Source organism: Triticum aestivum, chromosome 7D (assembly GCF_018294505.1).
Source record: "Triticum aestivum cultivar Chinese Spring chromosome 7D, IWGSC CS RefSeq v2.1, whole genome shotgun sequence".
Lineage (NCBI taxonomy): Eukaryota > Viridiplantae > Streptophyta > Magnoliopsida > Poales > Poaceae > Triticum > Triticum aestivum.
In genome coordinates this window covers 616,129,485-616,142,990 of record NC_057814.1, presented here as the reverse complement: position 1 = coordinate 616,142,990, position 13,506 = coordinate 616,129,485, and the positions used below count along the sequence as shown (strand labels likewise).

Sequence of the window (13,506 nt, the reverse complement as noted above, 5' to 3'; positions counted from 1 at the left end):
TAGATCTTGATGTTGGAAATATGCCCTAGAGGCAATAATAAATTGGTTATTATTATATTTCCTTGTTCATGATAATCGTTTATTATCCATGCTAGAATTGTATTGACAGGAAACTCATATACATGTGTGGATACATAGACAACACCATGTCCCTAGTAAGCCTCTAGTTGACTAGCTCGTTGATCAATAGATGGTTACGGTTTCCTGACCATGGACATTGGATGTCGTTGATAACGGGATCACATCATTAGGAGAATGATGTGATGGACAAGACCCAATCCTAAGCCTAGCACAAGATCGTGTAGTTCGTTTGCTAAGAGCTTTTCTAATGTCAAGTATCATTTCCTTAGACCATGAGATTGTGCAACTCCCGGATACCGTAGGAATGCTTTGGGTGTACCAAACGTCACAACGTAACTGGGTGGCTATAAAGGTGCACTACAGGTATCTCCGAAAGTGTCTGTTGGGTTGGCACGAATCGAGACTGGGATTTGTCACTCCGTGTAAACGGAGAGGTATCTCCGGGCCCACTCGGTAGGACATCATCATAATGTGCACAATGTGACCAAGGAGTTGATCACGGGATGATGTGTTACGGAACGAGTAAAGAGACTTGCCGGTAACGAGATTGAACAAGGTATCGGGATACCGACGATCGAATCTCGGGCAAGTAACATACCGATTGACAAAGGGAATTGTATACGGGATTGATTGAATCCTCGACATCGTGGTTCATCCGATGAGATCATCGTGGAACATGTGGGAGCCAACATGGGTATCCAGATCCCGCTGTTGGTTATTGACCGGAGAGTCGTCTCGGTCATGTCTGCATGGTTCCCGAACCCGTAGGGTCTACACACTTAAGGTTCGAATAGATATACGTGGTTACCGAATGTTGTTCGGAGTCCCGGATGAGATCCCGGACGTCACGAGGAGTTTCGGAATGGTCCAGAGGTAAAGATTTATATATGGGAAGTCCTGTTTTGGTCACCGGAAAAGTTTCGGGTGCTATCGGTAATGTACCGGGACCACCGGGAGGGTGCCGGGGGTCCACCAGGTGGGGCCACCAGCCCCAGAAGGCTGCGTGGGCCAAGTGTGGGAGGGGACCAGCTCCAGGTGGGCTGGTGCGCCCCCCCACCAAGGCCCAAGGCGCAGGGAGAGTGGGAGGGGGCAAACCCTAGGTCCAGATGGGCCTTAAGGCCCACCCTAGTGGCGCCCCCCTCTCTTTTCCCCTTGGCCGCACCCTAGATGGGTTTTGGGGGCTGCCGCCACCCCTGGGGAGGGAACCCTAGATGGGGGCGCAGCCCCTCCCCTTCCCCTATATATACTTGAGGTATTTGGGGCTGCAAACACACGAGATGATCTCTCTCTTGAGGCCATGAAATCTGAGATGGGATCCATGTATGAGAACAAAGTATGGACTTTGATTGACTTGCCCGATGATCGGCAAGCCATTAGAAATAAATGGATCTTCAAGAGGAAGACGAACGCTCATAGTAGTGTTACTATCTACAAAGCTCGAATTGTCGCGAAAGGTTTTCGACAAGTTCAAGGTGTTGACTACGATGAGATTTTCTTAATCGTAGCGATGCTTAAGTCTGTCAGAATCATGTTAGCAATTGCCGCATTTTATGAAATCTGGCAAATGGATAACAAAACTGCATTCCTTAGTGGATTTATTAAAGAAGAGTTGTATATGATGCAACCAGAAGGTTTTGTCAATCCTAAAGGTGCTAACAAAATGTGCAAGTTCCAGCGATCCATCTATGGACTGGTGCAAGCATCTCGGAGTTGGAATATACGCTTTTAATAAGTTGATCAAAGCATATAGTTTTATACAGACTTGCGGTGAAGCCTGTATTTACAAGAAAGTGAGTGGGAGCACTACAGCCTTTCTGATAAGTGTATGTGAATGACATATTGTCGATCGGAAATGATGTAGAATTTTTTGGAAAACATAAAGGAGTGTTTGAAAGGAGTTTTTCAAATAAAGACCTCAGTGAAGCTGCTTACATATTGAGCATCAAGATCTATAGAGATAGATCAAGACGCTTGATAAGTTTTTTCAATGAGTACATACCTTGACAAGATTTTGAAGTAGTTCAAAATGGAACAATCAAAGAAGGAGTTCTTGCCTGTGTTGCTAGGTGTGAAGTTGAGTAAGACTCAAAACCCGACCACGGCAGAAAATAGAAAGAGAATGAAAAGTCATTCCCTATGCCTCAGTCATAGGTTCTATAAAGTATGCTATGCTATGTACCCGATCTATTGTATACCCTGCCCTGAGTTTGGCAAGGGAGTACAATAGTGATCTAGGAGTAGATCACTGGACATTGGTCAAAATTATGCTTAGAGGACTAAGGAAATATTTCTTGGCTATGGAGGTGATAAAGAGTTCGTTGTAAAGAGTTACGTCGATGCAAACTTTGACACCGATCTGGATGACTCTGAGTCTCAATCTGGATACATATTGAAAATGGGAGCATTTAGCTAGAGTAGCTCCGTGCAGACCATTGTAGACGTAGAATATTTGCAAAATACATACGGCACTGAATGTGGCAGACCCGTTGACTAAACTTCTCTCACAAGCAAAACATGATCACACCTTAGTACTCTATGGGTGTTAATCACATAGCGATGTGAACTAGATTACTGACTCTAGTAAACCCCTTGAGTGTTGGTCACATGGCGATGTGAACTATGGGTGTTAATCACATGGTGATGTGAACTATTGGTGTTAAATCACATGGCGATGTGAACTAGATTATCGACTCTAGTGCAAGTGGAGACTGGAGGAAATATGCCCTAGAGGCAATAATAAAGTTATTATTTATTTCCTTATTTCATGATAAATGTTTATTATTCATGCTAGAATTGTATTAACCGGAAACATAATACATGTGTGAATACATAGACAAACAGAGTGTCACTAGTATGCCTCTACTTGACTAGCTCGTTGATCAAAGATGGTTAAGTTTCCTAGCCATAGACATGAGTTGTCATTTGATAAACGGGATCACATCATTAGGAGAATGATGTGATTGACTTGACCCATTTCGTTAGCTTAGCACTTGATCGTTTTAGTTTACTGCTATTGCTTTCTTCATGACTTATACATGTTCCTATTACTATGAGATTATGCAACTCCCGATTACCGGAGGGAACACTTCGTGTGCAACCAAACGTCACAACATAACTGGGTGATTATAAAGGAGCTCTACAGGTGTCTCCGATGGTACTTGTTGAGTTGGCATAGATCAAGATTAGGATTTGTCACTTCGATTGTCGGAGAGGTATCTCTGGGCCCTCTCGGTAATGCACATCACTATAAGCCTTGCAAGCAATGTGACTAATGAGTTAGTTGCGGGATGATGCATTACGAAACGAGTAAAGAGACTAGCCGGTAACGAGATTGAACTAGGTATTGAGATACCGACGATCGAATCTCGGGCAAGTAACATACCGATGACAAAGGGAACAACGTATGTTGTTATGCAGTTTGACCGATAAAGATCTTCGTAGAATATGTGGGAGCGAATATGAGCATCCAGGTTCCGCTGTTAGTTATTGACCGGAGATGAGTCTCGGTCATGTCTACATAGTTCTCGAACCCGTAGGGATCTGCCAGATTCTTAGCCGTTTGAATATAATCCAACGCTATCACTCCGGAGTTCCTCAATTTTCTGACAGCTTTCAATCTCATTCTTATGTGTTTGTTGGACTTCATGTTGTCCTTTGAACTCTTCACCTTGACAATAACTGTTTGATTGTCGCAGTTCATAAGGATGGCCGGAACCGGCTTCTCAACCACTGGCAAGTCCATCAACAGATCTCGAAGCCATTCCGCTTCGCCACCCGATGTGTCTAATGCTGTTAATTCTGCTTCCATTGTCGATCTTGTTAAGATCGTTTGCTTGCAAGACTTCCAGGAAACAGCACCACCTCCAAGATTAAACATATACCCAGTTGTGGCATTCATTTCATCAGCATCAGAGATCCAATTCGCATCACTATACCCTTCAAGTACCGACGGGTATCCGGTATAGTGAAGTCCATAGTTCACTGTACCTTTCATATAGCGCATAACTCTCTCAAGAGCACGCCAATGTACATCGCCCGGTTTGGAAACAAATCGGCTCAGTTTGCTAATAGCAAATGCGATGTCAGGCCTCGTTGCGCTCGTTAGATACTGGAGTGAACCAACAATCTGAGAGTATCTCAATTGATCTATAGCTGTGCCTTTAGACTTTCGAATCAGCACACTAGAATCATATGGTGTTTGAGATGGTTTGCAGTCCGAATATCCAAAGCGACTCAACACCTTCTCAACATAATGGGATTGCAGAAGTGTAATCCCACCCTCATCATCTCTCAATAGCTTGATGTTCAAGATAACATCAGACACTCCAAGGTCCTTCATCTCGAAGTTCTGAGATAGGAAAGACTTAACCTCCTCGATCAACTTGAGATTAGTTCCAAATATCAGTATGTCATCAACATACAAACACAGTATAACTCCTTCGCCCCCACCATAGCGATAGTATACACATTTGTCGGCCTCATTAACAACAAAGCCAACAGATGTCAACGTTTCATTAAACTTGTCATGCCATTGCTTAGGCGCTTGTCTCAGGCCCTACAAAGATTTCACCAACTTACACACCTTTCCTTCCTGACCATCTATCACAAAGCCATCAGCCTGTTGCATATAGATTTCCTCCTTTAGCTCTTCGTTCAGGAAAGCTGTCTTAACATCCATCTGATGAATGAGAAGACCATGCGAGGCCGCCAACGAGAGTAATACTCGAATGGTGGTCAGTCTGGCCACAGGTGAATAAGTGTCGAAGAAATCTTCTTCTTCTTTCTGGGCGTAGCCCTTGGCCACAAGCCTAGCCTTGTACTTTTCTATCGCACCGTCGGGCCTAAGCTTCTTCTTGAACACCCACTTGCATCCCAATGGTTTGCAACCATAAGGACGTTCAATAAGCTCCCAAGTCCCGTTAGCCATGATGGAATCCATCTCGCTACGGACCGCATCCTTCCAGTAGTCAGCTTCTGGAGATGCATACGCTTCTGAAATAGAAGTGGGATTATCCTCCACGAGGTATATGAAGAAATCATCACCAAAGGTCTTTATAGTCCTTTGTCTCTTGCCCCTACCAAGGGTTTCCTCATTATCCTCCTCAGGATTTTCATCATATGTTTGTTTATAATATTCCATCGGAATGGCAGGTTCAGGAGTCTCCTCAGATTCCTGTCTAGAAGAGCTTTGTACATCTCTCATGGGGAAAATGTCCTCAAAGAATGTAGCATCCTTAGACTCCATAATTGTACCGACCTTCATGCCAGGTACCTCAGATTTCACTACTAGAAATCTATAGCCAACACTATTCATAGCGTAGCCCAATTAACACAGTCCACAGTCTTTGGTCCAAGCTTATGCTTTTTGGGGATCGGCACATTGAAAGAACATGCGGTGCCCCCATGTTTGGTTTTGGTAATTGATGACAATCTCTATGGACTAATGGTTGCCTTGAGTTATATTTGAAGGATTTGTCCATATGCATTTCTTGAAGTCCATGTGTTGGTTTCAAGGAGTTTATGTAGTGACCAAGGTGTTATTAAGGAATTATCCAAAGATTGGTCATGTGAGAGTTGAGCTTATTGCAAGCATGTCTTGAAGAAGAAGATTGTGTGATCATTCATGTTTACCTTCAAGACATCATCCAAATGAAGAGAGTTGGAAAGAGTCAAGGTTGATCAAGACTAAGTCAAGAGTGAATCAAGTTGATCAACACACAAAGCGCACAAGATGTATCGAGGGATCAAGCGATCCCATGGTATGGTAAGCATTGTCAATTACGCTTTGTGTACTAACCCATGGTCTTTGTGAGAGTTCTTTGTGGGGTTAGGTTGCGGTGTGCAAGTTCAAGTGAAGCGGGCAAGTTCAAGTAAAGCATCACGAAGAGATCAAATGCTTGAAGCCATTGTGGTGACAATGGACTTGTGAAGATGTGCGAAAGGGTGGCTCACCCATAGTGGAGTATGGGGGAGCAATCAACTAGTCTTCATCGAGCCAACGCAATCAAGAAAGGCGGTCCATCTTTAGGGAGTCAAGATCGTCATCATCTAGCTCAAGTGGACCATGTGCAAGGCAAAGGTTTGCTCTTGATAGGTTTTCTATTTTACCGGTCTCATGATGGTAGTTGGGAGACCGGGTTATAGGATTGATTGCCGTACTATCAAGGGGGGCTCTCGATGTGTAGCTTGATCGTATCGTTCATAGAGAGCTCAAACCATTCCATCCTTGCATCATATTTATTGGTTCTTGTTTGGTTCTTCTCTTTGTGAGTTTTGGAGCTTATGGTCATCTTGATGACAAGCTCGAGTTCATCGAAAACGGAGTTCACTCACATCTTCTATGATGTTTTCGATGTTGGAGGTTATGCCGGTTCTTCTCGGTTGGAGGTTTCACTCCTCTATTTGTTGGCATACCTCCCCTGCCCCTTCTTACTATAACCAACAAGCTTGAGTTTGCTCAATTCGGAGCTCATATGAAGAAGTTTTGGCAGTTCTGTTTTTCTCCCTGCGGTAGTACCGCGGTGGCAGCGGTAGTACCGCTTGTAGCGTCAAGCGGTAGTACCGCTCCAGTACCGCTCTACTACCGCCTCGATTTTGGGTCTGCTCTTTTCGTGTCGGGTTCAGCGGTAGTCGCGCGGCAGTAAGGCACAGTAGTTCCGCATATAAGCGGTAGTACCGCTCCGGTCGAGCGGTAGTACCGCTTATAAGCGGTACTACCGCCCCAAGGTTCATGTTTTGTTGATCCGTTTCCCTGCTTCTTCCGCCCGAGTGGTAGTACCGCTCGTGGAGCGGTAGTACCGCTCGTGTGCGGGCTGAGCACATAACGGTTGGATTTTCCCCCTCCTATAAAAGGGGGTCTTCTTCCCAATGAACCTTATCCTTTGAGCTCGTGTTCTTCCCCCATTGTTGACCTTCTTCGAGCTTGCTAACTCTCAATCCCTCCATGGATTCTTGCTAGTTTTTGAGGGAAAAGAGAGAGGAGATCTAGATCCACATTTCCACCAATCACTTTCTCCTCTATGTGAGGGGAACCCCTTGGATCTAGATCTTGGAGTTCTTGGTGTTCTCCTTCTTGTTCTTCCTCTCTTTTTCCTCCCTAGCATTAGTTGCTTCGGTGGGATTTGAGAGAGAAGGACTTGGGCACTCCGTGTGCCCTTGCCATTGCATTTGGTGCATCGGTTTGAGTTCTCCACGGTGATACATGGAAGTTACAAGTTGAGAAGCTTATTACTCTTGGGTGCTTGGTGCCCTTGAGCTTGTTCCTCTTGGATGCTTGGGCGCCCTAGACGGTTGGTGGTGTTCGGAGCTCAATCATTGTGGTGTAAAGCTCCGGGCAAGCGTCGGGGTCTCCAATTAGATTGTGGAGATCGCCCTGAGCAATTTGACGGGTTCCGGTGACCGCCCCCAAGGGTTGCCAAAGTGTACGGGTTCGGTGACCGCCCCCAAGGGTTGCCATTTGTACGGGTTCGGTGACCGCCCTCAAGGGTCCCTTAGTGGAATCACGGCATCTTGCATTGTGCAAGGGCGTGAGGAGATTACGGTGGCCCTAGTGGCTTCTTGGGGAGCATTGTGCCTCCACACCGCTCCAAACAGAGATTAGCATCCGCAAGGGTGTGAACTTCGGGATACATCGTCGTCTTCGCGTGCCTCGGTTATCTCTTACCCGAGCCCTTTACTTATGCACTTTACCTTGTGATAGCCATATTGTTTCTTGTCATATATCTTGCTATCACCTAAGTAGTTTTTCTTGCTTAGCATAAGTTGTTGGTGCACATAGGTGAGCCTAGTTGTTGTAGGTTTTGTGCTTGACAAATTAACCGCTAGGTTTATTCCGCATTTGTTCAAGCCTCAACCGTAATTATTTTAAAGCGCCTATTCACCCCCCCCCCTCTAGGCGACATTCACGATCTTTCACACATTAACTTTCGCCAAGCAGCCCCAAGTACGTAAGTACGAGAGTGTTATCCTTCTCTTGGTCCACTTCTCATAAGGAGTGATCTCGTTATCCTTTGTCGGAACTTTATTCTGGACATGACATGATGTCATTATAGCCTCCCCCCACCATGCCTTGAATAAACCCGACGTATCTAACATGGCGTTAACCAAATCAGTTAGAGTATGGTTTTTCCGCTCGGCAACCCCGTTTGACTGGGGTGAGTAGGGAGGCGTCCTCTCGTGAATAATACCGTGTTCTGCACAAAAGGCATCAAACTCTTTCGAGAAGTACTCTCCACCATGATCTGACCGGACTCGTTTAATTTTCTTTTCAAGTTGATTCTCAACTTCTGCCTTATAGATTTTGAATTAGTGTAGAGCCTCATATTTAGTATTTAACAGATAAACATAGCAATATCTAGTGGAATCATCTATCAAAGTCATGAAATATTTTTTTCCACCTTTAGTCAACACACCATTCATCTCACAAAGATCAGAATGTATGAGTTCCAGTGGCGCCAAGTGTCTCTCCTCTGCTGCCTTGTGAGGCTTGCGAGGTTGCTTAGATTGCACACACGAATGGCACTTAGAACCTTTGGCTAAAGTGAAACTCGGGATTAAATTCGATTTTGCTAGCCGCGTCATAACGCCGAAACTAATGTGACAAAGACGTGAATGCCAGACTTCAGATTCATTAACACTCAAATGAATATTGTTCACGACTTTATTACATAAATCTGCAAGAGAAAGGCGGAACATGCCTCCGCATTCATAACCCTTTCCAACAAATAGTCCATATTTCGTAACAACTAATTTATTAGACTCGAATATCAACTTAAACCCTTCTCTACATAGAAGGGAGCCACTAACGAGGTTCTTCTTGATGGCGGGGACATGATGCACGTTCTTCAGCTGCACGATCCTTTCCGAAGTAAACTTCAGATCGACCGTGCCAACACCAAGAACAGAAGCACTCGCGCCATTCCCCATCAGTACGGACCCGTGACCTGTGGCCTGGTAAGAAGAAAACAATGAAATGTCAGCACACACATGAACACCTGCACCTGTGTCGACCCACCAATCGGTCGACGGCCAAACTGAAAATACAGCAAATAAATTACCGTACCCAGATGCACCACTCTCATTGTTGCTCACAATCATATTGACAGACTTGGAGTCCCGCCCTGGCTTCTTGTACTTGTTTGGGCACTTGTTGGCCAAATGTTCAACCGAACCACAAGTAAAGCAGCCCTCATCCTTCTTGTTCTTCTTGAAGGTCTTCTTACCCTTCTTCTTAAAGTTGGCATTCTGTTGGACACCGTTCTTTCCCTTGGGCTTGTGGGAATTGGAGTTCTTCTGATGCACCATATTGGCCACAGAAGTTCCTTCGACCCCTTTTCCGTGCGAGTCCTTTGCCCTTGAATTCTGCTCAACACTCAGATGGCCAATGACATCCTCCACAGAAATCACGCCTCTGATGTTTCAGAGTGGTGGCAAAGTTCCTCCAGGAATTGGGGAGCTTAGCGATTATGCAGCCCGCGACAAACTTGCCCGGTAACTCGCACTTAAGAAGCTCAAGCTCCTTAACAATGCATATTATCTCATGAGCCTGCTCCAATACAGGACGGTTTTCAATCATCTTGTAATCGTGGAACTGCTCTATAATATACATCTCGCTCCCTGCATCGGCTGCCCCGAACTTAGATTCGAGCGCCTCCCACAAGTCCTTGGCAGACCGCACATGCAAATATGCGTCAACCAGCTTATCTCCAATCACGCTCAAAACTGCCCCGAGGAACACAACAGTGGCCTCCTTGAACGCCTTCTCCTGTTCAGGAGCGATCGTTCCTGTGGGAGTCACACCGGCGACCCAGAACACGTTCATGGCCGTGAGCCATAAGGTGGTTTTAGTCTGCCAACGCTTAAAGTACGTCCCCGTAAACGGGGACGGTTTCAGTGCAGCAGCAAAACCAGGATTCGAAAAACTCCTACACAATTTAGGTTTTTGGATTGATAAGTAAATAGGCAGTTTTTTGATTAAATTAATCCATGAATAAATCATGAGCATGACATGGACAGCATTGGTAACACACTGATTACGATCTAATAGAGCATGTACTACGCACATAGTAGAAACATCTACGCATATCGCTAGTACTGCTACAACAGAAAGAAACACGAGAGGGATAAGCGATGTATACCCTCCAATCGGCCACGCGGCGGCGGTGGCGGTGGCAGCAACTCAGATCGTAGCCCTACCTGTCAAAGACTCTCCGTTCCCGCGGCACATCGTGACGAGGCGAAGCGAGGCGAGCGGAGGAGGAGGAGTGCGCGAGGGCTTCTCAAGCTCCAATAGCATGAGGGAGAGAATCCCTTATAAACCATTCCAACTCTCCTTCCACTAGCGGTATGGGACTAAACTTCCCACCACCTTGTCATGCCACCTACATGGGCCCTTAGAGATTAAATCTGAAATTGTCATATGGGCTCTAGGCCCATCTCATATTTCAACAGTTGCGTTATCGTCAGAGCCCGTAGGGTTGGCGCCGGTAAAAGCGCGTCCGGACCGGCCTGCATACTAATACAAGACCGAGGCGATCCGGACATCTGCGGACGATTTGAGGGTCGACGTTGGAGATGCCCTCAACGAGAAAGTAACCAAAAGCATCGCATATGGAAGAACTCCAGTGAGCAGTGGGCATTAGATAGGGCAGGGAAACCAGCAGCAACTTCAGTTTGCCGTAATCCTATTCACCTCTGCTCGCCAGCCATGCACCATTTTAAACACTTCATTTGCTATCATTTCAAACATTCTTATCCCCCACCTCACAGATTCTTGATTTTCCTGTTTTTCCTGCAAAATCATGCAAATCATTAAGCCACCCAACAATCATATTGACAGGAACACAAGGATCAGTTATCCTTTCGTTATCCAACACATCACTATTTTCCCGTCTCCAAATAATGCAGAAAACAACTAAAATCCCAACCATCATCAAGATGTTTTTTAGCTTTACCAAATTTCTGTATCCATGCATTAAACGTGTCATGTTTGTCATCTGGCACATCAATCAAATTAAGCACATTTCGAAATATTCCGTAACATTCTGGAGATAGTGCATTGCATGAACAGGTGATTACTTCCTTCTTCCCTGCCCCAAAATGGACGATGTTTTTTTTACCAATTCATCTCCTTTCTGCCAAATTATACTTTGTTAATACTATGCTATAATTGTCTAAAATTGCAAGCAGATTTGCGAATATCCAATTCTGAGCCCGAGCTCATCTGCACCCGGTCAAAAAACAATTCATAGAAAATTCAAAACAATTTTAAAAAATCCAATTTTTTTATGGAAGGCAGATAATTTGGTGCACTCTAAATTTCAGACCATTTGGACATCTGAGTAACTCTCAACAAAAAAGACAAATTGGGTCACAACAGTATATGCACAATACACTTTTTAACCGACCCCAAATTTTTTCAAATGATTTGAAATTTGGAGCAGACAACACATACCAAATTATCTACCATGACAAAAATAATTGGAGCTTTTTTTGAATTTTTTTAGTATTTATTTTGAATTTTTTATTGCACTCCCAGATTTGTTGACTCTCAACGAGACACGGAGGAAGGAGCATATATACACGTGACGAACTCAAAGTAACACATAAGAAAGTTATTGGTCTAAGCCTACTATACTAATTACTCTAGCTAACCGGCGATGATCTAGACAGCTCTGACGAAAGCCAGCATGTATAATTCTGAAAGACGATCCATTTTGGAACGGAGCTAGCAAGCATCTTTGCTAGCTGCTCCAATGGCATCCACCACCTACCATTTTGGGAGCAGCTACTTGCTCTCGGTTGCTCCTACATAAACTACGCTTGGTTGGCACAGGCCATGGCAACCACCGGGAACCATCGCCACCTCCCTCTTCTCCTCCTCGTCAAGCTCAGCTCAGGCGACGTCGCAAGCACGTTGGCATGCCGCTGAACCCGCCTCCGGGTCCATGGCAGCTGCCGGTGATCGGCAGCCTGCACCACCTCGTCGGCGCGCTCCCGCACCATGCCATGCGCGACCTCGCCCTCCGGCACGGCCCGCTCATGCTGCTCCGCATGGGCGAGCTCCCCGTCGTCGTGGCCTCGTCGGCGGCCGCGGCGAAGGAGGTGATGAAGACCCACGACGCCGCCTTCGCCACACGACCGCGAACGGACACCACCGCCAGCCTCACTGCCGACGGCCTCGGCATCGCCCTCGCGCCGCACGGCGAGCACTGGCGCGCCGTCCGCAAGCTCTGCGCCACGGAGCTGCTCGGCGCGCCACGCGTACGGACGTTCCGGGGGACTCGCGAGGCTGAGGCCGCCGCCCTCGTCGCGTCCGTGGCCGCGGAGGCGGCGTCCGGAGCCGCTGTGAACGTCAGCTCCCTCGTCGCCACGTACGTCGCCGACGCCGCGGTGCGCGCCGTGGTCGGAGACCGGATCGCGGACCGCGACGCCTTCCTGGCGTGCCTGGACGAAGCTGTCAGGGTGGCCGCCGGGTTCAGCCTTGCCGACCTGTTCCCGTCGTCGCGCCTCGCGCGTGCGCTCAGTGGGACGGCGCGCCGGGTTGAGACGGTGTTCGGAGAGATGTCCCGGCTCATGGACGCCGTCATCAAGGAGAAACGCGCGAGGAAGGCGGCGGGCGTCGGCCGCGAGGAAGAAGAGGACATCCTTGACGTGCTTCTGGACGGCGGCGGCGGTGCGCCTCTGGACATCCCGACTATTCGTGCCGTGATAAGGGACCTCATCGGGGCCGGTAGCGAGACCTCCGCGTCGACGCTGCAGTGGGCCATGGCGGAGCTGATGCGGAACCCGACGGCGCTCAGGAGGGCGCAGGCGGAGGTGCGCGGCGCGCTCGCCGGGCAGAGCCGTGTCGGGGAGGACTCCATGCATGAGCTGCCGTACTTGCGGAGGGTGATCAAGGAGACGCTTCGGCTGCACGCGGTGGCGCCGCTGCTCCTCCCGCGGGAGTGCCGCGAGCCCAGCCGTGTCCTCGGTTACGACGTGCCGCAGGGCGCCATGGTGCTGGTCAACGTGTGGGCCATCGGCCGGGACGAGGCGAGCTGGGGCCCGGACGCCGAGGAGTTCCGGCCGGAGAGGTTCGAGGAGGGGGCCGCGGCGGCGGTGGACTTCCGGGGTGCGGACTTCGAGCTGGTGCCGTTCGGCGCGGGGCGGAGGATTTGCCCCGGGATTACGTTCGGGCTCGCCCTCATGGAGCTCGCGCTGGCAAGCCTCCTCTTCCATTTCGACTGGGAGCTCCCCGGGGGCACGGAGGAGCTGGACATGGCGGAGGCGTTCGGGATCACGGCGAGGAGGAAGAGCGACCTGTGGCTGCATGCCACCGTCGTCGTGCCACCTAAATAAGGGCCAGTTCTTTTGAGCTATCCGGTGAAAATAAGCTCTAAATAAGTTTATGTAAAAATAAGATCTCAATAATAACCTATCCCATTC

The 13,506-nt window shown here is 47.7% G+C and overlaps 1 protein-coding gene across 1 annotated transcript; it reads left to right on the top strand.

The window, feature by feature from the left end:
* The first annotated feature begins 11,739 nt into the window (after window positions 1-11,739).
* Window positions 11,740-13,506, top strand: LOC123168801 (desmethyl-deoxy-podophyllotoxin synthase-like). Its single transcript, XM_044586667.1, has one exon. It carries the CDS (start codon window positions 12,001-12,003, stop codon window positions 13,417-13,419), a length of 1,419 nt encoding a protein of 472 aa, XP_044442602.1. The 5' UTR covers window positions 11,740-12,000; the 3' UTR covers window positions 13,420-13,506.

What these genes read in the sequence shown, in the direction of transcription:
- LOC123168801 (XM_044586667.1), top strand. Translation starts at nt 12,001, where the DNA reads ATGCCGCTGAACCCGCCTCCGGGTCCATGGCAGCTGCCGGTGATCGGC.